The 21609-nt window shown below is 40.7% G+C and overlaps 1 protein-coding gene across 4 annotated transcripts; it reads left to right on the top strand.

The window, feature by feature from the left end:
- The first annotated feature begins 1509 nt into the window (after positions 1-1509).
- On the top strand, positions 1510-18717 carry LOC121857342. Of its 4 annotated transcripts, none has more exons than XM_042353353.1 (6): positions 1510-1666; positions 10156-10719; positions 11383-11496; positions 11610-11721; positions 16322-16411; positions 17108-18717. In XM_042353353.1, exons 2-5 carry the CDS (start codon positions 10162-10164, stop codon positions 16375-16377), a joined length of 840 nt encoding a protein of 279 aa, XP_042209287.1. In that variant the 5' UTR covers positions 1510-1666; positions 10156-10161; the 3' UTR covers positions 16378-16411; positions 17108-18717. The 4 variants fall into 4 exon arrangements, with proteins under 4 accessions (XP_042209287.1, XP_042209288.1, XP_042209286.1 ...); XM_042353354.1 differs by having other exon boundaries at positions 1536-1772; XM_042353352.1 differs by lacking the exon at positions 1510-1666 and adding an exon at positions 9264-9290.
- Positions 18718-21609: the final 2892 nt, after the last annotated feature.

Below are 21609 nucleotides of genomic sequence, written 5' to 3'. Positions count from 1 at the left end.
AGGTGACGTCGTGTAGGATAGGATGAAGGTGACATCGTGTGTAGGATAGGAAGGTGACATCGTGTGTAGGATAGATGAAGGTGACGTCGTGTGTAGGATAGGATGAAGGTGACGTCGTGTGTAGGTTAGTATGAAGATGACATCGTGTAGGATAGGATGAAGGTGACGTCGTGTAGGATAGGATGAAGGTGACGTCGTGTGTAGGATAGGATGAAGGTGACATCGTGTGTAGGATAGGATGAAGGTGACGTCGTGTAGGATAGGATGAAGGTGACGTGGGATGAAGGTGACGTCGTGTGTAGGTTAGAATGAAGGTGACATCGTGTGTAGGATAGGATGAAGGTGACGTCGTGTGTAGGATAGGATGAAGGTGACATCCTGTGCTGCTAAGTTTGAAGGTGACATCCTGTGTAGGATAGGATGAAGGTGACATCGTGTGTAGGTTAGGATGAAGGTGACGTCGTGTGTAGGTTAGAATGAAGGTGACATCGTGTGTAGGATAGGATGAAGGTGACGTCGTGTGTAGGATAGGATGAAGGTGACATCCTGTGCTGCTAAGTTTGAAGGTGACATCCTGTGTAGGATAGGATGAAGGTGACATCGTGTGTAGGTTAGGATGAAGGTGACGTCGTGTGTAGGTTAGGATGAAGGTGACATCCTGTGCTGCTAAGGATGAAGGTGACGTCTGTGTTGGTTAGGTTGAAGGCGACGTCATGTGCTGGTTAGGATGAAAGTGACATCGTGTACAGGTTAAAGTGAAGGTGACATCAGGATACTTAAATAAGCATAAGGAGACATCAAAATACTTAGACAGGCTTGGTGGTTGACATCATATTATTTAGGTAAATATAAATATGACGTCAAAATATTGGGGTAAGTATGACGGTGACGTCACTATAATTAAGAATGAAGGTGACGTCACGATAATCAAGAATGAAGGTGACGTCATAACATTTACATAGGCGTGTACCTGGATGACCTAGTGACCCAGCCTCCCAACTCTATTTTCACTGTGTTGTTGTTGTTTACCTGCCACAAACACCTGAGACTGACTCCCTCCCAACACACACACACACCTGCTCACAGCAAATCAACAAATATAATTTCTTCCAATAATTACTCTTTTGTCTGCTGTTTCGAAATTTTCCTCCTTGCAGCATAACTGGAAATAAATATATCAGGAAAACCTACTTTTTTTCTATGGTTGCTGCTGCTGGTTTGTGATCGAAGAGTTGCCAGTTCGTAGATTAATACGACAATTATATTCGTCATAAGATAAACACACAGCCGGACATCACAACACTAACAAGTTTTAATAATGAGGGTTAAGTTTAGTCAGGAGTACATAATTAAAAATCAACGTCCACGATAATGATATTTAAAACAAAAAATTAGTATCGCTTTGTCTATACAGAGGCTACGCTGTTTACAGGGCCGCAGATCAGCTGTTGTTACCCCCTGAAGGAGCGTTACAGTGAGGGTGCCCCTTACCGAGCGTAACCATTAGAAGTAAACCTCAACAAGCTCTTATGCTCCAGTCGACAGTGAAAGTGATTGTTGTGACCCTTTCCACACACATTTCGATTTGCAGCGACGAACGAAACTAGTGGTGCACGCGCGAACAGTACATATCAAGGAGCTCACTGACTATAATCTACCCAACTTGGTGAGTGCTTAGTTTAACTGCGTGTGTGTATTAGTGGTGATGTGTGTATAAGATCTGTGTCACACGTCAGACATAACCAAGACAACGGACCTGCAAGAGGGATGGAGTAAGTGTTTTTACATATCGTGCCTTATAATATTGATCAAACAACGTCTCTACCCATTGCCAAAGAAACCCCCAACAGTGTCAATAATTGTGAGTAAACGCGACATCAGTTACAAATGTAGGACAATAGGCTGTGATAATCTAAACCGAACAAGTTAAAATGCCAAGGAGGTGGTACACAGCTCAGGGACAAGTGCGTACCTGTCTCCATTGCAGTCTTTGTTGGGACGGCAGGCCTCCCCCGTCTCCCCATCACTCACCAATATAATTTACTACCTTAATACATGTATACATTCATCTTACTGGTAGTCGTGAGTCCATAACTAAATACATCCAAGTTATTACTCAATACTGAATTTTGTGAGTGTCTCGGTGTCTCACTTTTCGAGTAATTACAGCTAATTATAAATATTTCTTCTCTTGGTTATACTACAGGGAATTTATATCCTTGATTAATATACTTACTTGGCAGATGAAAGCGCCATAGAGCTGACGATTGTATAACCATTTTAGCCCCTTCTCGGTAATATTGATTATTTGTGTAATAATCCTTCAGTTTAATTACAATAAACTTTTTGCCGTTTTCGTTTTGAGGTGATTACAAATACTGTACAAAAAAGTAGAAACGCCAAATATATTTACGAAGCGGCTCATATATCCATGTGTTAGTATTACTTATACGTATAGTGTAGTGTTCTATGCTTAGAGGCAATAAAGATGTGTTTTATTCAACTGTCAGTAGTGTGGTTGTACTGTACCCAAATAACTCACTCCTAACGGTATATTTATCAACAAGTCAAATGCGCCAAGCCAACACTGGAGTGTAGTGGTCGAATACACCCACACCCTGGTGCGTGCCACTGTCGCTCGTCGTCTTTCGTTTTGTATCGAACTGCGTAGATCAATATTTTCTACCGCGATTAGTCTACGCGACCGTTAAAGTGCAAGATAAAGAGCTTTGAGTTTTGAGTCACACTGTATAAATGTTCCGTAGGTATCCTTTTCCTAGTTCTTTGAGTTCGAACACAGAACAAGGAGAAATCTTACAGAAAAACCTCAAGTCTCTATTGGCAACGTCAAGCAAGGTCTGCCCAGCTGTGCGATTGCGTCATTGATAGACCACAATACACAAAAGCATTGAAGCCTTGTGTGACCAAGATTGAAAATGAGGCTCATGTTACCTGTTATAGTGAAAAGTGCAAACAGTTCCATAACAGGTTTTATAGCGGTTGGTTTTTTGTGGCGAAGACGAGGCTTCTACTCAAGGTAAAGAAGGGCCTCACGAAACCACATGTTAGGCGTAGAAGGTAAAGGAGGAGTAGGTCCACCAACACGAGCATGACTCACTCTACCTTAAGAATTTACTTGGTCAGTCAAGACTCAAGGTCGTAGGCGTCGTGCGAAGAGGCAAACCATCTCTCCTGTGTTTCAAGGTTAACAACACACACACACACACACGGCCACGCCCCTCACCAGTGCCACTCTCCTACACACTTACATCAAATAAGTAAGTGTTGCCTACGTTTAGGAACACTTGAGGAACAAAAATAAAAGGTCCCTCAAGCGAAAAACATTCATCAGTCATGTCAGGCAGGTGTATAATTGGTCGACTAACGCAGCCTAAAATACACTGAAAGGTCGGACGTACACGCAATAACCCCTCGAGGAAAAAGCCTACAGTTGAAGGTTTGAAGAAAATACTGTAAAGTTGGATAAGTTGACTTTTACCGTCATGGAATATAACTCGTTCAGGTAAAAATATTAAAGTTGCCGTACCGAGTGACCTCTGACCTGTGTGTGACCTTTACCTTGACCTAAATCAAGAGAAGACAATGAAGTTTTAAGAGAACGATATCAAATGCCCCTCACCTCTATGGTTAAGAAATGTTCAGAGTGAATACGATACTAGCTTGAAATATAATACAAATTGATTAATTATAAGTGAAATAATTAAATAAAGTAAACAAATCAATTGTACGTATGGTCTGGTTACAGATTACGTTGACGGTAAACTTTTATTACATTTTGTCTTTCTTCCATGTTCATGTAATTCGTATACATTGCAATTAAGGTTTTACTAATAACAATGGCATCACATGTAGCAGAACAGCTCGAGTCTGAACATTGACCAACCTCGTCCAAAAACAATAAACGTGTAGCGATGATTCTTAGGAAGTTTATCTAAAAGTTTGAAAATAAAAGGTTGAAGCTGTCAGTAGCCAGAGCTCTAAGAGATACACGCACACTGTACACCAAGACGCTGCTATACTTGTCAGCCTCTGAAAGGAATTACTGTATGACCTGTACCCTGAGAATAATTTTGTCCACCTTAGGACGAACAGTATTTACTATATTTCCCAGGAGGAGCACAAGAAAAACGTAAACAATAACAAAAATTAAGCCTTAGTCTCTCCTAGCGCAAGGTATGATCACTGGTGCTCTCCGTTCTCACCTGTGACGCTGTGGGGTCCGTGACCTCATTACCTACTCAACGTACCTAAAACACACACAGGTGGTGTCAGGTGACCACCCAGTGCCACCCCACCTCTCTGTTTCTATCGTTGTTTTCTCTTTAATATGGTGAAGGAGGATACAGTAAAAGCGGGATGATGAAACACAAGTAAAAAGAGGATAGGAAGGAAAAATGGAGAGGATGGCGAAGAAACAGGATAGAGTAGAATGAACGAGAAGATTAAGATAAACAAGTGGTGGAAAATCGTACATACAAACTAATAAAATACAAATAAATGTTCATACCAACTATGTTCTATATTAAATGTAAAGTATCAAAGGTGATGTTTGGCCGCCAACACTGCCCAGGAGGCCAAAGGTTATAACGCCTGTATATAAAACATTGATAACGCTCGCTGATTACTGAACGGAAACGTGATTTCTGACAGACGGACAGACAAACAAGGATATGTCCTTGATATTATGAAGAGGGATAAAAAATTTAAATACAAATTACACTTATACGATAAAAATGAAAAGTTAATTAACTTTTCGTGCTCTTTACAAAATCCTAATCAAGTTGTATTAAGAAGCTTGCTATTGCCAAACCGTGAGTGAGGGACTTTAGGTGGAAATAACAAGTTAGTTTAATGCTCTGGATAATCTACTCTCGTGATAGTATTGACCGCCACACTAGTAATACCTCCATTCCAGTGTTTCAGGTCACTTTAGATATCGCTCTGCTGTAGTCTGTTCAAACTCGGTTCTATACCTGGAGCTATTATCATTCATTAACGATAACAGCGTCAACGTATTAACCACGATAAATCTATCAGTGACATCCGGCACAAGTAAAGAATTATCTAATCTGAATAAAAATAATGTTTCCGTGAGCATTTTTTTCTCGTGGAATTTCCAAATCAGTGACAGCCGGGGACACTGGTAGGTTTGTGTATACTCATGTGTAATGCTGCTTTGTCACTGGGTCAATATGAAGTTATGTGGGAAGTGCCTGGGGTGATATTATCTGCTGGTCCAGTACATAAGCGTAAATGAATGACGATGAAAATAATGTACAACATGAGGAGGGAATAAACTATGTGCGTACAGCCTGGTAGTGACGAGAGCTCGTACATGTGTATGAGTCCCTTGCGCATCAAGTACTGTATAAGCCATCGTTAACACGGTGCTGCCATTTGTTAGTATTGATACAAATCTGAGGATTCCGCGACGCAGCATCATGTTTTGTGACCCCAGTACTGTACTACGCTTGGTGATACAACACCTGTCTGTGACTTACGTGATACCTTTTAGACAACATCAAAATTTTGGTAATAAATAATATGACACTAAATGTTTCGGATACAATCAAGGTCTAGAATCTCAAGATCATCTGACGGTATTTGCTCCTGACAACAATACGCTGTGATATGACACATACCACCTTTGTATAACAGTACGCTGGGATTACCTAACGCGCTGGGGAAAAAAGCCTTCTCGGGTCACAGTAAAATAAGTTGTGTGGAGACAGTGGAAGGGGAGATGACCACGCCAAGAAGGTGAGGTATACTGTGACAAGAATCACCTCAACTGCCTTGTCTTCCCGCCCGTGGACCCACAGCACACTTTTGTACACTAGCGTCATGATCCACCACACACGACGTCCATCCTGTCACGTTAACCTCGTCTAACCAGAATTCTGAACCTCTCAACCACTCCGTATACAGATCTGCTGCGAGAAGCAAAAAATTAACTTTCAAAAATAAGTTTCTTTAGCAACGTCGCCATTTATACGTGAATGACCAAGACCAACACCTACCATTGAGGGAAAACTAGATCAGTGCCGTCAGTTTATCAATGCGCGTCCCTCAGTCAGTTCCTCCATCAAGCCATTCTCGCGGATGACTTGTATATTCACTCCATATTTCTGTATCTTTTTTGTCAGAATATACATGCTGCTTTTTCCAGGTATTCATTTCCCATTGATACTCTTTGCTCACATCTCCATACAACTTCATTTTAAGATTTTTTTTTAGGTTATAACTATCACAAAACGTCCTCTGGTTTAGGGACTGCCTAACACGCTAAAAATGTTATGATACCGATGTTTGGGCCTAGATATACTGTGCACAGTAACCGTCTTACGTATACACACAGACACTCCCAAAATACTGTAGTGTCGTGCTCACTGTTAATCCCTGAACTGGCTCACCAACAAACAATAAACGTTCAATAGATTTAACCAGCCGTTCTCTACACCTGTAAATCTGCGTAATGAACGGCAGACAACATCGCTATACAGAAAATAGCGTACAAGTGTGTTATCCATAAAGTTTAAGTGTGTGTTGGTGAAGTGTGAGAGGTAAGGCAAGAAAAGAGTGATAACAAGGGTGTAGCACAAGGGAGAGAACCTTCCACCCTTGAGCAAGTTGGTGTGAGTCAGCGGTCACCGTCTCCCGCACAATGCAGTGATCTCACTGTCCTTGCTCAGACCTTCTACCTCTGCTGAATGTGTAAATGACAAAAGAATCGATTTTCCCGAATGTTAATGACAGCAGCAGTTTTTGTGGAGTCAGAAAATGAATGATTTTCGTAAGTACAACAACTCTGTCCATTAAATAAGTGAAGTATGCATGTCTTGGTGGTGCGTTGGATCAGTGACTTCATCTCTAGAGGTTCCGGTAGATGCTGAGTAACCACAGAAATGTGTACAGCGCTACAACAACCCATTATATTCGATACAACTTGAACAAGTTCTTAAGACGATATCAAAATAGCATGGGAATTAGTCCCTCCCCTTCTATCATATTTCAACTGATCTTGACCCGGAATCTGTAAGGTATGTACGTTACTTTCTTCCGCGTTACCTGGCCACTTTTGACGTGTCGTAGTTTTTAAGAGAAATTATTTCCCACAACAACAATCACGGAGATAACTTACAGTATTTAACAATCCGAATCCCACATTACGAACCACTTGAACAAAACTAATGAATTCAAAACACGACTTCCAGTTTTGGAAATATATTTTACAATACACTAAGGTACTTCATATGACTACAGTCACAAAGAGTAAACTTGAGATGGAACTTAATATTTACGGCACGAAAATTTTGTCTGCAGCTCCTCCGTTCTGACGCATGACAAAATGGTGGCAGAGACATGACAACCCTGAGTCACACGACATAATATATTATGTCATGTGCGTTTATTACCTGACCCAGGAAAGGACCTTCACGGTACAAGTGACTCACCCCCGTGACTCAGTGCTCCAGGGCGTCAGAACCAGAGAGGGGGGAGGGGGGAGGGGGAGGGAATCAGAAGGGAAAGAAAAAAACCAAAGATAAATAGAGGCAACAGAAGGAACTACGGTGTATTATTACATAAGGTGACGTAATTCTTGATATTAAATGACACAGCCTAACTACCATAACAGTACCAAGGACCTGAACTAAGACAAATGCCTACGAAAAATACTGATAATTATCGAACTTCAATTACCTACAAGGCAGATATGAAGCTGTACATCAGATCCCAGTTTACCCTTGAAACCATTATTTAGTGACTGAAAGCCCGTTAGTGTTAAGATCTACTAATTCAGAGACCCATTAGTTTTATATCTTGTTTGGTTTTATGTCCCGTTAGTTTTAAGACACGTCGGTTTCACGTCCCTGCAATACTAAGGTTAGGCCTTGTGTGTGTGTGTGTGTGTAAAAATCAGAACATGGTCAATAGTTACCGAGGATACCTACATTAACCATCTCACTCCAACTTTAATATCTTCGACCCACTGTCTATGTTCCTCGAATAATCCTAACGGCATCCTCGTCAGACCCGCAAGGATGTGTACATAACAACGAGCATGGATAAAGGCATATGGGCCGGCACCTAGATATACCTTAATACAGTGGCGAAACACAGTCATACCGGGACGTATACTGAAGCAAACCCAAGCTCTCTAAAGATTATCTTAACCTTTGTTAGACGCTCAGACAGCAGAAGACCTCGCCCCTATTGTCAAATTCTTAGAATTCCCAACATCTTCCTTCAACATATCCGCCTTCCATGTACCCTCAAGCGTCTCTAAGACTTGATGAGCTTATGGTAAGAACAATAAAATGAACCTTCGTCTTTGGAAACATCATCCAATGTGACCATTTTTACCGTCTAGCAGAATTGCCAACGTCTTCCTTTTATGGGTGATTTTAGAATTCTTTTAAAAAATGTTTCGTTTCTGAAGTTTTGAATAGTGTTCAGTTTTTATATGAATCAACTGTTGCTATAAAAATGTGGTGTGCAAACATGTGAGAGAGGTAGCGGGCAGGGCAGGGCTATCGTCAGCGGGTGGCAGCAGTGGGCCGCCGGAGGGGCTTCCGGACAGCCAATTAGCGAGAAGCGACGAGGGTATTGTGCTGGATTGTACTCAAGACTCGCAGGTAAACTTGCCAAGCAAACTCGTGAAGTAAACTAGTGCAGGATTGTCCCCCACTTGCCGGCCGCCGGTCACTCTAGCCGCTCTCTTGCCTCCGCCTGCGCTTCGCCGCCAAAGTCACCCGTCGCTGCCTGCACCGTAATTTAGCATCATATTTCCTTTATCTTCGCGTGGCGCGAGGCAGGTGCGTGGCGCTTGTCGACCCCTGGCATAAGAGCTAAGACCCGTTGCTGACGGCGGGCGGAGCAGCTGCGTCGAGGGAAAGACGCCTCCACACAGACTCGAGTGCCCCCTCGCTTTTGCACAAGCCTGGGCCCTTATACATGTGATTTCATTAAGCAAACAGCCGGTGTGAGGCCGTGACAACAGACGCCATCTATAGCAGAGCGCTGGACAGTCGTGATCACGGCCAGCATGTCGGTGTGATGCCAGTCATCCCGGTCCACAGTCCACCGTCCCCAGTTTTGTCCCGTCTGAGCAGACGAGCGGAAGGGAGTGCTTGTCTAGGGCGCCGCCCACCATGGAAGCACAAGAGCGCCTCATTATATGTGTATAACACTCAAAATTCAAACCATTCATAGAAACTCCCGCGAGACAGGAGAGGACGACGACTCCTGGTTGGAGAATGGAGTGGAGGGTGAATATAGAAGTGGGTGGAGGGTTGCACAGTGGGTGGAGGGTACGATGGTGAATGGTTGGTAGGGTGATAGGTGGAGGGTCAGTGAGTGGATAGTGGGTATGGCAATGGGTGGACCGTGGAGCAATATGCGGAGGGAAGGACATTGGTAGAAAGATGGGTGATAGACGGTGGGTGGAGAGAAGGGCGAAGGGTAGAAAGTTGGGTGGTAGATAAATGATACTACAGAAGGTGGAGGGTGGGACGGTGGGCGGAACGCGTGGTGATAGGCGGAAGGTAGGCTGGTGGGTGGAATGTAGGAGAGGTGTGGAGGGAAGGTCAAGTGTGTAGGATAGGTCAAGTGTGAAGGGTGAGACACGGTTGGATGGTAGGACAAGGTTGGAGGGTAGGACAAGGGAGGAGGGTAAGACAAGGGAGGAGGGCAAGACAAGTGTGTACAATAATCACTAATAGTAATACTCTCATCCATTGATATTATATATGCATTGTTTACTTAATTTAAAGGCTCGTGTAAAGGAAAGATTTATTGTATTGTGGGAAACATTGTGTCGACTGTGTCCACATATTAAGAATATATTTTGTAAACTCAAGTAAAGCAGACTTAGCAAATAGCCAGCCTACACAAGGACACTGGCTGGCACGTCCTCCCCCACACACTCTTAAAACAACACGAGTAAAAAAATATAACAGAAAAACATTATTTGCTTCTCCTTGACTCACCACTCTCAAGGTGTGTGTGTGTGTATGTGTGTAACAATTACTTCTTCTACTACTAATAATAATAATAATTAACGTGGGTGTGTGTCAAACATTTTTCATACAACTAATGCTTATTGTTTCTCTATAACTGTTATAACTGTTACAGAGAGACATGGCAGACCACAATGAGGAACAGGACTCGTGCAACTTGGAAATTTCGGTGTGTCCGGAGCCACACCTGGAGATGACGCAGGACCTGGAGCTACTGGCCCAAGAGATAGCCGAAGCTGCCGTCGATGATGAGAAGAGGTCCTCCCACAACCCCTCTCCGACACCAACACAGCCAGAATGTGAGGAGGCGGCAGAGAACGAAGACGAACATCGACCCAAAGACGGTGGCAGGGACGAGGTTGTCGACGAGGACGAGGAGAAAGGTGAGAGACCGAGATCCAACAGCCCAGTCGACGAAGCCTCCTGGGTGCTTGTCGACGCCGAGGACGAGACAGAGATCTGCAGACTCACTCACGAAGAAAGTCAACGAAAATCCCCAGAACAAAAATTTAGTGTTTTCAGAAAGTTCCTGGCACGAGCAGACCTGCGTCAGAAGTTGGCAGATATAGGTCTCTCATGTGATGCTGAGGGTAACAGTAATGAGCAACAAGATGTACTCAGCATGCAGGACATCATCGTGTCGTGCTCTGAGTCCATGGTGATCTGCGACATGCCTCAGGTACTCACACCTCCATAAATTACATCACTGTTTATGGACTGTACGCTTTTAAATATAAATTGCTGTAACTTAGAATAACAATGTGTCGGTGATAGAAGCCGTGATATGGGTGAAATCGGTAAAAGAACATGACTACACATAGGGAGAATCAGGTTCACTTGTAACATTGTGCACTCAGTTATAAATGAGGACAATATCAAGGAGGTGGAGTAACCTATTACAGTAGCTACTACATGTTAAGAATTAGATCACCACCTGCCAAGACACCATCAACCGTGGCGGGAAAAGGATTGTTTGAATGAAAGAATGAATGAATGAGTGTGTGTGTGTGTGCGTGCAAGTAAACTTGCACCTTATCACAGCAACCAATACACCAACTTAGTTCTCAACCTTTCTCAAAACGAATACTTCAATATATTTGTTATATAAATCTTGTCAAGTAATTCTTACAACCCCTTCAAGCACACTTGTATAGAAACATGTATTATAACTGTATGTAACATGCTTAACAGATATCTTCTTACACAGGTGTCATTCAACACCAATTCAATTATTAAGGATAAGAAATTAATGGTGTCATTTAGATATCAACAAGGCAAACAAGTATAACGTATTACGCAACTGAATACCTGCGTCTTATCATGGAAATGTTTCCACTTGCAGGTAGGTGAGCAGCCTGAGCTGGGGGAGGAAGAACTCTGCCCACAAGTGTTCCTGAAGGACCTCCCGGACTGCCCAAAGTTGTCTGGTTGGCATGGCACCTTCTCCGGCGCTCAGGTCAGTACCCACTGTTAATGCTTCCACTACAAATCACTGTCAATTCAGAGAGACAGACAGAGACTCAGAATCCACCAATTAAAACACCAATCGCGGGTGTGTTTGTGTTGCAGGTGGTGGTAGAGGTGGAGCGTCAGGGTGGCCTGGTGGTCGCCGGCGTCAGGGTGTGTCATGATGATCTTCTCTCCGCCCTCGCCTCCCTCCAGCACCTCGTCACCTCCACAGGTATGTGTCCCTCTTCAAGACGAGTCAGATCCCTCATAAACTGTCGGTTCCTCCGCGCGTCATTGTCAGATTTTCTAAGAATAGCGTCAGGCCGCCATACATCATGTGAGGTCATCCAGAAGTTGCGTCAAACCCTTCAAAGGTCGCATTAAATCCTCCAGAAGTTGCGTCAAATCCTCCATAAAATCGGGCCAAATCCCCATTACGTCGCGTTAAATTCCCCTTAAGTTGAGTGATGATTTTGTGTTAACCCTTTGAGGGCGATGGTTTAATTCTTTTGATGACGATGGTTTAACCCATTGAGGAGTATGGTTTAACCCATTGAGGACTATGGTTTAACCCTTTGAGGATAGACACACTACACTCTACTACAGAATATAAATGTGTCAAAATAATGATATTGTGTTCAATTTCGTTTTTTTTTTTTTTACAATTAACATTATATCAATAACGTCGGAGAGTTAATACGGGAACACAATCACACTGAAAACCGCCACACAAGGTCCAGGCATAACTTAACTGTACAAGGCTTACTGTGTAAGTTTAGAGGCAAGAACTCAAAACTCCGAAAGTCAGACTTTAAATTAAAAACAAACAAAACTCATTTAACTCCATATGTTAAGTTTCTTTTTTTTTCGAAATTACAAAACCATATATATATATATATATATATATATATATATATATATATATATATATATATTATTTTTTTTTTTTTTTTTAACGTTAGCCAAACGATAACCAAAATATCATTATGGGTTTCGTGGGTAATGTTACAGAGTATATTTTCTTATAACTTATAACTAAATTTTCAACATTTAGGCTTGTTAAAACATGTGGAAGCGCGTGAACATAGCCACCAAACACCGCAGCGGTAGCCGAGGTGGGATTGAGACCACCTATTTTTGCCTGAGTTAATTCCCCCGTCATTGTTGGGTAATCAGGGCAGGGTAAATATTCCCACTCGCTATGATCAGCTGGCAAATAGCTTCATTAGAATTTTAAACCCAGTGAAATTAGAGCACGTGAATTAATCGCATCCCAAGAAAAAGCGCAAACATTAAGATTCTCACCCATATTTAGCTGTGCCATAAAGTTCTTTTTAGTTCTGACGTACCCTATAAACCCAAAGGTGTTATAAACCTTACGCTGATCTGCCGTAAGCATTCTTTTCGTATCCGGGGACGTCTCAAAGCCCCCAGTCCAATCAATTAAGGTTCGATATCGTCTCAATTCGTGAGCAATTTGACATGGCAAACATAATTTTTTGCGGCAATTGACAGTTGCATCATCAACGTTGGCGCCGGGAGCAGGAAATGCCAATCTGGATGATGAAAATTAAAATCATGTCCTGCTGGAATTTAAAAAGTGTTTGCATTCTACATTGGATAATATACTGATCGATTTTTGGATCAGTTACGGTGATAACAACCTGGTGATGGTGTGGTCAGCTAACGTATAGGCTCCCAGGGTAAATTACGCGTTATTATAATGTGGGAAGGTGTGCGAGCAACACCAGCCAGAAATTTTATCTAATGGACAAGAATAATATTACCTGGTCTTTTATATTGTGTCTCCACTGCTTGTGTACATTGTTGTGTTCGAGTATATCATAATAAAATTTGAGTGTTCAGTAAAAATAGTAAAGATTTTGGTACAGTGGGGTATGCTATAACGAACGTAATTGGTTCCAGAACCTCGTTCGTTATAGGATTAATCCGTTCCAGGCCCCCAAATACAACCGCTTAACACTGAAAAAATTCTGTGGAAAATGTAAAAAATACGGTACTTTATCTTACCTTAGTGTTATTCAGCATGCAGGTACCCCTAAACACTGGCACATCACTATCACTTCCACTGGGAGTCTTGGCTTTAAGGTCCTCAAACAATTGTTTAGCCTTCTCACAAATTATAGCTTCACTAATGTTACCACCTGCCATTTCTTTCTCCTTTATCCACACTAAGAGTAAATTTTCCATCTCTTCAATCACATTACACCTTGCTTTGCTAAGTCTAAAGATTCCCTTAGCCACTTGCACAGTTTTTAACTCCTCTTTATTCTTCAAAATCGTACATATAGTCGATTTAGCCATCCCATATTCATCACTAAGTTTCGCAATGCTTCTTCCATTCTCACGTTTCTTTATAATTTCTTTCTTAGTTTCAAGGGTTATTAGCTTTCTCACTCGCTTTGGACGACTCATTGTTACAATTGTATACTTGTACAGTATAACAAAATAGTTATACAAATAACGCGAATTTCCACATCAAAAGACGAAATTTCAACAATAACAGTGGTGCACTGGCTACACAATGAGACAAAGATGGCGCCTGACGCTCTTGTTGTGGGTCCCGGTACAACAATATTCATGCGCCAGGCGAAATAGTCCCGTATTCATCCGCGTTCGTTGTAGGAGTTGCGTTCGTTATAGCATTCTCAATTTTATAGGTAAAACCGTTCGTTATAGGAATATTCGTAGTAGGATCCGTTCGTTATAGCATACCCCACTGTTAGTAGTGTACTGCGTTAACGCGCCTGCCTCTCCCAACTACTTCCCCGGTTCGATCCTCGGATCGGATGTGAGAAAAGTGTTATACATCACAGATTTTCTCAGGAGATTCCGGTTTCCACCTGTGCTAATACTGGACTATGAAGGTCGTAGCAAGGGAACATATGTGCGTAACAGAGAAGCCGAAAATATGTCGAGATGTGGCGACCACACTCACACATGACAGTCCTTGTTGTCTGGGGCCAGTAAACCTCACCCTCTAGAATTATTTAAGGTTGACAAAGGGACCCCCCAAAAAAAAAGGCATAGGTGTTTAAATATACATGTATCTACTGAGGATGAACAGAAGAGTGACTGAAGTTATGGAGAATGAAAGGAATCCGGATGTCCTTACTGAGCAAAAGAAAGGAAAGGAAAGGAAAACGTTGCTTGGGACACGTGATAGCTATAAAACCAGGAATGTTAAATCTTACGATTGAAAGAAAGTGTACTGAACTGTTCTTAGTGTACTATGGGTTAGGGATAAAGTTTTCTGAAGGCAAGAAGCTCACCTGCTTTGACAATAACTGGGACACGATGTGCTCTCTAATGTAGATCACAAAGTGTTAATAGCTGATCAGTCACATGCAACTTGGTGAGTCAAGTGTTACAGTATCGAGGAACCATAGATGGACTTAAACCTATGGACTATTTATCTAGAATGTAGGTCTCAGTAACAGATTATTACAGAACATGACTAGAATAATGCTGTAATGTATATAGTTATTTGACTTGAATGCATGAAACATTTTGCAGATTACCGTGACCCATTTTTCACTGTGTCTGTTATGTGCAGCTACTGTTTTGAAATAGAGAGCTGTAATTTGGAAAGGAGATGTGCATGCAACCCACAAGTGTCGAGAGTTGGCCCTGGGGGAGGGGGGGGGGACACTGCCGAGAGCCATACAGCACAATTGCATTTCCCTCGATATCAAAACCTCTATTGACCTGCCAAACATGGAACACCCACCAGCACCAGCACTTACATAAAAGGGAGAGGAGGAGGGGATCTCCCCAACCAAATGATTTACAAAACCCTTTACGAATTAATAAATTCTTAATACAACCCAAACGTCATTAAAAACCAAATAAACAATCTTAAAAATTATGAAAAACAGAAACAAAAATAATTGCACTGTACACATTTGCCATACAGGAAGCCTAACACGGATGCCAGTGCTTTCCTGGTTCACAGTCAGACAAAATTATTTGTGCATTTTTGTGTTTAGGTTAAGCAAACCTGTTAAGTACATTTATACTTCTTCAATTACAAGAAATATTTAACACACTACCAGGTATATTTATAAACCTTTGGGAATCACTACATAACTTCATGTGTCATAACTCCCCCTACAAGCATTGTGAAGGTGGAAATTTTGGGGGGTTTGGACTCAGTGGTGAGGAGTCCTCCCACTCCCAAAGATTGACTCCTTCATTAAAAATATTTATTTTTCTGTATCTTTCCTATGCGTGGTCACAGATTTTACGATAATAGCTGAAATTTGGTATGCTTATGTGAACTTTTCTTTCTCAAAAATAAACCCCAGGCAATACTGGGTACCCTAGATTGTGTACGTATCATAAAATGATCATATCCATAAAGAATGTCTTGCAACTAGAGCTTACAGTGACCTAATTTTCAAAAATATATATCAAAGCTATATATTTGTCAAAGTAGTGCCTGCATTTCAATAAAGTTAAATAAGAGATAGAGAGCTATTCCATAACATTTTCATAAAAGTTCACAATGATTCAGAATGTACACAGACAGTTCAGGTATATAAACACTGTACTGTATGGAAGTAAAATCTGGCATGAAACTTGCAAATGTAACAGTGCAATGCAACTCACCAGTTTGTCAGTGCTAAGAACAGTCAAAAGTGAACAGCATAGGCCCATTGGGGATATATGCATTAACAAATCAGTCAAATTAACTCTTTCCCTTCAAGTTTTCCTCCATACTTTTGTTTCAGAACCTGATTTTATATCATGCCTTCAAGATAACTCTATTAGTATGATGAAAATATTCACAAAATTACATTTCGTTTCAGGTCTGGTGTCCTATGCAGACGTGGATGTTCCAAGCCTCTTAGCCAGGGCTGCATGAGTCACCACCACCTCCTCTGTCTTCCATCACAATGGTATGTTATAGGCAGTACAGTACTAATACTTCATACATGATATTGATGGAAAAACTAAACACTGATGATGGTTAATGGCTTTAAGGTCACCACCTGCTGGTAGTCTCTTGTATATACTGAACTTTACTTAATAAAACAATGAGTTACAAAGATAATTATAATAAAGGTTAAATCTTATTACTGTACATAGTAGATGGCCAATTGATCGAGAATTGATATAGTATGGCTACCAAAATGATTAGACTCAAAAACCTCCCTTACTAAGAAAGATTACAACATCTACAACCGCCAAGTTTACAAGCCTGTCCTAGGATTTTCAAAGGGGGGGGGGGGACTCTTTCGTTTCTGAGGCATATTTTGGGGATGATCATACACATATATATTGTGTCATTTATGGACAGTAAACTGGTGAGCACAGCAGCCTCATACAGCTGGAGGATTGGGAGAGGGCAGTGTTAGCACCCCCTGGAAAAACTGACCAATTTCAGGGATATTTTGAGGTCATATGCACGGGTCATTAGGATAAGGGGGAGAATGTTCAAACCCTGAAACTTCCCCTGATGCGGGTACTGTACTACAGAAGGGTGTCAAAATCTAATCCTTATACTATACATGTACTGTCTAACTACATTTCTTTACCGTATTACCATGTCTGGACCTACAAGTTATATAATATATTCTCTTTTTTATTTTCAGTGTGCCTTTATGAACCAAAACTGCCACTGTCTACAACGTCCACCATATATAATGTGTACCAGATTCAGGGATATCTCCTCCATGGCACTAAACCTCTTTAGAAGTTGGCATCAAATCTTCCTGAACTTTGGTATCACACTTTTCATCTGAAAACTAAACCTCTTCTCACCTTAGTGTGAAGTTTCTCCTTATACTGTACTGTATTGATATCTAAACTCTTTTCAATCTAGCAACTGATCTCTTCATTTTGTTAACACTGTTCTTTTTTCTCAAAACCGACAGTTTATATTTTACCTATTAACTCAAATTTTCCCTTTTTTCACACCAAAAGCAACTTTCATAAGTACGAACTTAAGGGATTTATCCGCCTATCTTTTCAGCTATTCTTTAACTCTTTCGGCCCTAAGCTCAGTCTATTATTGCATTCCTTAACCTAAGGTTTTTTTTCAATTTAAGAAAAAATACTTGATCTTATAAATTAATTGGACAATGATAAAAGACTTAAAACATCAAAATATAATACCCATAATTAGCCTTGGTTAGCTACTAAAGGCCCTTTGTTTCCTTCGTGGTACAATACTGTAGTTTTGGCTACTACGTCCTTCCGGCATCTCCCTGTGCTGAAAGGTTGTTTATACACAAAAAGTAAACTTCCATTATCATTCTCCCCTCTATCACTACTATCCATTAAAATTGCATCTCTTTTTCTTCCCAAGTCGCCATGCATTTACGTTTACATTTACATGTGTCTACCAGATGCAAGAATATCACTCTTATGGCTCCATCATGATGTTTATAAGGTAACTCAGCAGCTGTGAAATTTCTGAGAGTGAAGTATTACTGTAGGTAACAAATGGCATCATTAATGGCTCGTGGCCACTCCAGGACATTTGAAACAGGGCAGGAAACATCAACCCATATCTTGTACATGCATAGGTCACTGGTCCCAAGTGTTTGAGATACTACTGTACAACTGTATATAAGGATAGGACTTGAAAGGGTTTCATAAAGACACATCCTAATATTTATGAGAATCAACTTGAGGTATTGTTCAACAATTATAAGTGTGCTATCACAAAAAATCATCCTTTAACTCTATACAGTACATGTAAAAGTCAGTAGAGTAAAATAAGGTTGCATTAAATCAGCGGACTACTAACATTTGGGTGTCAATTTTTAAAATCGCACACTAAGTGATGCATTTATAGGCTGTGTCCCACAGGCCTCTACGTCCCCCTACACCACCCCAGGACTCCTAACTGCACCTCAGTAAACACACAGGCTTCACCATGGCAAAACCAAACCAGATAAATGATTTATTCTTTTGTTTCCATTAGTCTGCATGAATACAAGACTGTACTGTATATCTATTTTTGGAAGAAGAATTTTTTTTTTTTTTAATTATGTCTACAGTACTGTACCTATATTTGAGCCAGACGATGTTCTCATTTAGTACTAACAATAAATACTATCCATTCCTGATGTGTGTCAAATGTTATTAGTGCAAAATGTCAATTTATATACAGGTATCATGTTAAAAAATATCTCTACCATCACCAAGGACTTCAAAATGAAACCCTGTCAGCTTATTTGTAATACATGTAACTATACTTACAAGTTTTAATATTCCCCCCAAAAAATAATAAAATAAAAAATAAATAAAATTTAGTAATTATGGCTCCCATGGCTTTAAACACACTTATAAGAATACCATGAATACTGTACAGTATGAACCTTAAACCAAATTGACCACCTGGAGGTTAAGGTGCATTCCATATGCACTTTCTACTCCAAAACAGCATGAAAACAATAAACACCCTGTACTGATAATGAACCTTCAGTGCACTAAGTTTTAAATTTTACTTACCGGGTAATGGCAATGAGTGCTTATCTTTTTCAGCATTTAGTGGTGACTTGTATAAATAACAAATGTCTGCACAGTATTTTTTTTCTAAACTAGTAATGAAACTTATTTTGTTGACTAATGAGCAATAAACATAGTATCTCATTTGTTAAAATGTAAATATTCATGAATATTAAATGTTACCCATTGTTGAGTCCAACTATGAGTCATTATTAGCACTTTGTGTTGTCCTTTATACAACAACACTTTTTTCTACACAATATTGGCACTGGATGTTATCCTTTAATATGAAGAATTTCCAATGGCCAAATTTTTTTATATTTATTGGGACCACATATAAAATAGTCTTTATTAGCACCTAATGTCAATACAAGTACAGTATTTATTGACATCAAATGTCATTCCATACAGACATGAAATGTCGTCCTTTGCTCAAACCAATTAACCTCATTTATGTATGTTATATATTGGTTTTGATGGTGTTTAATCTTAATAACTTACATCAGATGTTATTTTTAATATAATCATTAGATTTTACTGGCTCTCTTAATATTGTATTTTATGTGAAATAGAAGTTTTTTCCATGACTGTTTAATTCCAAATATAATTTTACAAATGCAAAGCATAGCAACTTAAATGAATTGTTAAATTTTCACTAGCCAAATAATCACTTTTTAGCCTACGTTTTTTATAGTATTAATACATAACAAAGCTTGTCACATACAGTATACTGTACTGTAGTATACAGTACAGTAAAGCATCCTCCATTTAGTATGCCTTTGGTTAGCTTCTTATTTTATGTAATGTTAATATTAGACAACTCTGATTAGTGAGCTCATCACAACAGCAATTTTTAATATCCAGCAGTTTTGTAAAAGAAAATGATGCAAGATTTACTGTATACTGTACTTTCATAAGCAGTTGCATAAGACATATCATATGTTCAGTTTATATAGAAGTTACCTCATGGCAGCATTATCCTGTACAAATAACAGTATTAACTGCAATAACTGAGCATTAATTTATGCATTTAGAAATATTTTCCCTGGTAGTTACTCTACTACTGTACAGTAAAATCCAATTTTTATATAGCGGCTTGAGATTGAATTCATTCCACGCAAAAGAAATGTCCTTAAAACTGGTTTTGGGTAATGTACCCTCATAATTACTGTACAGTGTACAGTATGTACTGTACAGTATAATGAAATATAGAAAAAAATGCATATAATCTTGGAAAAGAAACATGTGGACTCCAAAAAAAATTAACAACTGCATTATCATAATACTGTACAGTACAGTACAGTAAATGATTTGTAACCATACAGCCAACCCATGCAGGTGTGGAAAATGGCAATAAAATTTTTGTTGTTGTTGATGATGTAATTACAGTACTGTACTGTATATGTAAAAAGCAACAGACTTGACTGCTGCTGCCTCCGTGCATCTTATATACTGTATAATCCAAACACTTTTGGTTACATTAATCACTGCTAACTTTTAGTTAAAATATTAAAAATTATTAAATCAAAATCAGGTTTACTGTAAAAGTGTCCTAAAGTGTGTAAACACAACTAAACCAGCAAAAACTCTTAAGTTGTTGGTGGTAAAGAGTGAGAGAATGAATTATTGTACAGTTAACCCTCACTTTACGCGGTCCCGCATTCCGCGTTTCCACGCTTACGCGGTGCCTTGCCAGAACCTAACGTGCTCACATTACGCGGTACGTGAACCCCATTACGCGGAGAGTGTCCGGCCCGACGCTATTTTTAGATTCGCCCCACCCGCCACCCGCCCGCCTGCCTGCCTGTGCTCCTCGCCTCTCCCTCCTCCTCCCTCCGCTTGGGCAAGCGGCGCGGTAAGGTTGCGCAGTGTGTGTCTTTGTTGCGTTATCACTGACGTCATATGACGTATCGGACTGTGATTGACCATGCATCCCTACCCCCTCTGCTGTTAGCTGTAATTGGCTTAAAGTATTATGACGTGTCCACCCGGGGGAGGGAGGGAGGGAGGAAAGACGACGCTTGACCTAGCCGCGGCAGTTTCATCCCTCAAGGCCACACCGTGTAAACGCGCATCCATTGTTCCGTAAAATGGCTTCCGCCGGACCACCACCCCCAGAGAGAAACCTTTCCTTACCTGGACCCAGCGGCACTAAGCCAAAGAAGACACGACGTTCCTTAAGCTACGAGGTGAAGTATACCATCATCCAAGAGTTGGAGAAAGGAACAAGGCAGGTTGATTTGGCGCGCCAGCATGGTGTGAATGAATCTACGATTCGAACAATAAAGAAGGATGCAGCCAAGATAAAGGAGCACATGAAGATCACAAAGTCTACAGGTGCTTCTATGATCAAGTATTTTCACAACCAGGTGCTTCTCAAGACAGAAAAATTACTTGTGAGGTACTTGGTGCGTCAGGCGCGACGGAACATGGCGGTCGACACGCGCTCTGTTAAGGACTACGCACGTGAACTGTACATCGCAGTGGCACGAAAGATGGGAACTACAGAGCCCAAACCCTTTAATGCTTCCTCTGGGTGGTTACAGAGGTTTAAGATCCGGAACAAGATCACCAATATAAACATTGGTGGTGAAGAAGCGAGTGCTGACCGTGCTGCGGCTAGGGAATTTCCTCCGTT

Source organism: Homarus americanus, unplaced genomic scaffold (assembly GCF_018991925.1).
Source record: "Homarus americanus isolate GMGI-L3 unplaced genomic scaffold, GMGI_Hamer_2.0 scaffold30231, whole genome shotgun sequence".
NCBI lineage: Eukaryota > Metazoa > Arthropoda > Malacostraca > Decapoda > Nephropidae > Homarus > Homarus americanus.
This window is presented reverse-complemented; position numbering and strand designations above follow the sequence as displayed.

Bases quoted from the DNA above. Each gene is read 5' to 3' on its own strand.
- LOC121857342 (XM_042353351.1), top strand. From the start codon at position 9,279: ATGGAGTGGAGGGTGAATATAGAA. The intron at 11,497-11,609 runs GTCAGTACCCAC...TTTGTGTTGCAG, and splicing joins GCACCTTCTCCGGCGCTCAG to GTGGTGGTAGAGGTGGAGCG. The intron at 11,722-16,321 runs GTATGTGTCCCT...ATTTCGTTTCAG, and splicing joins GCACCTCGTCACCTCCACAG to GTCTGGTGTCCTATGCAGAC.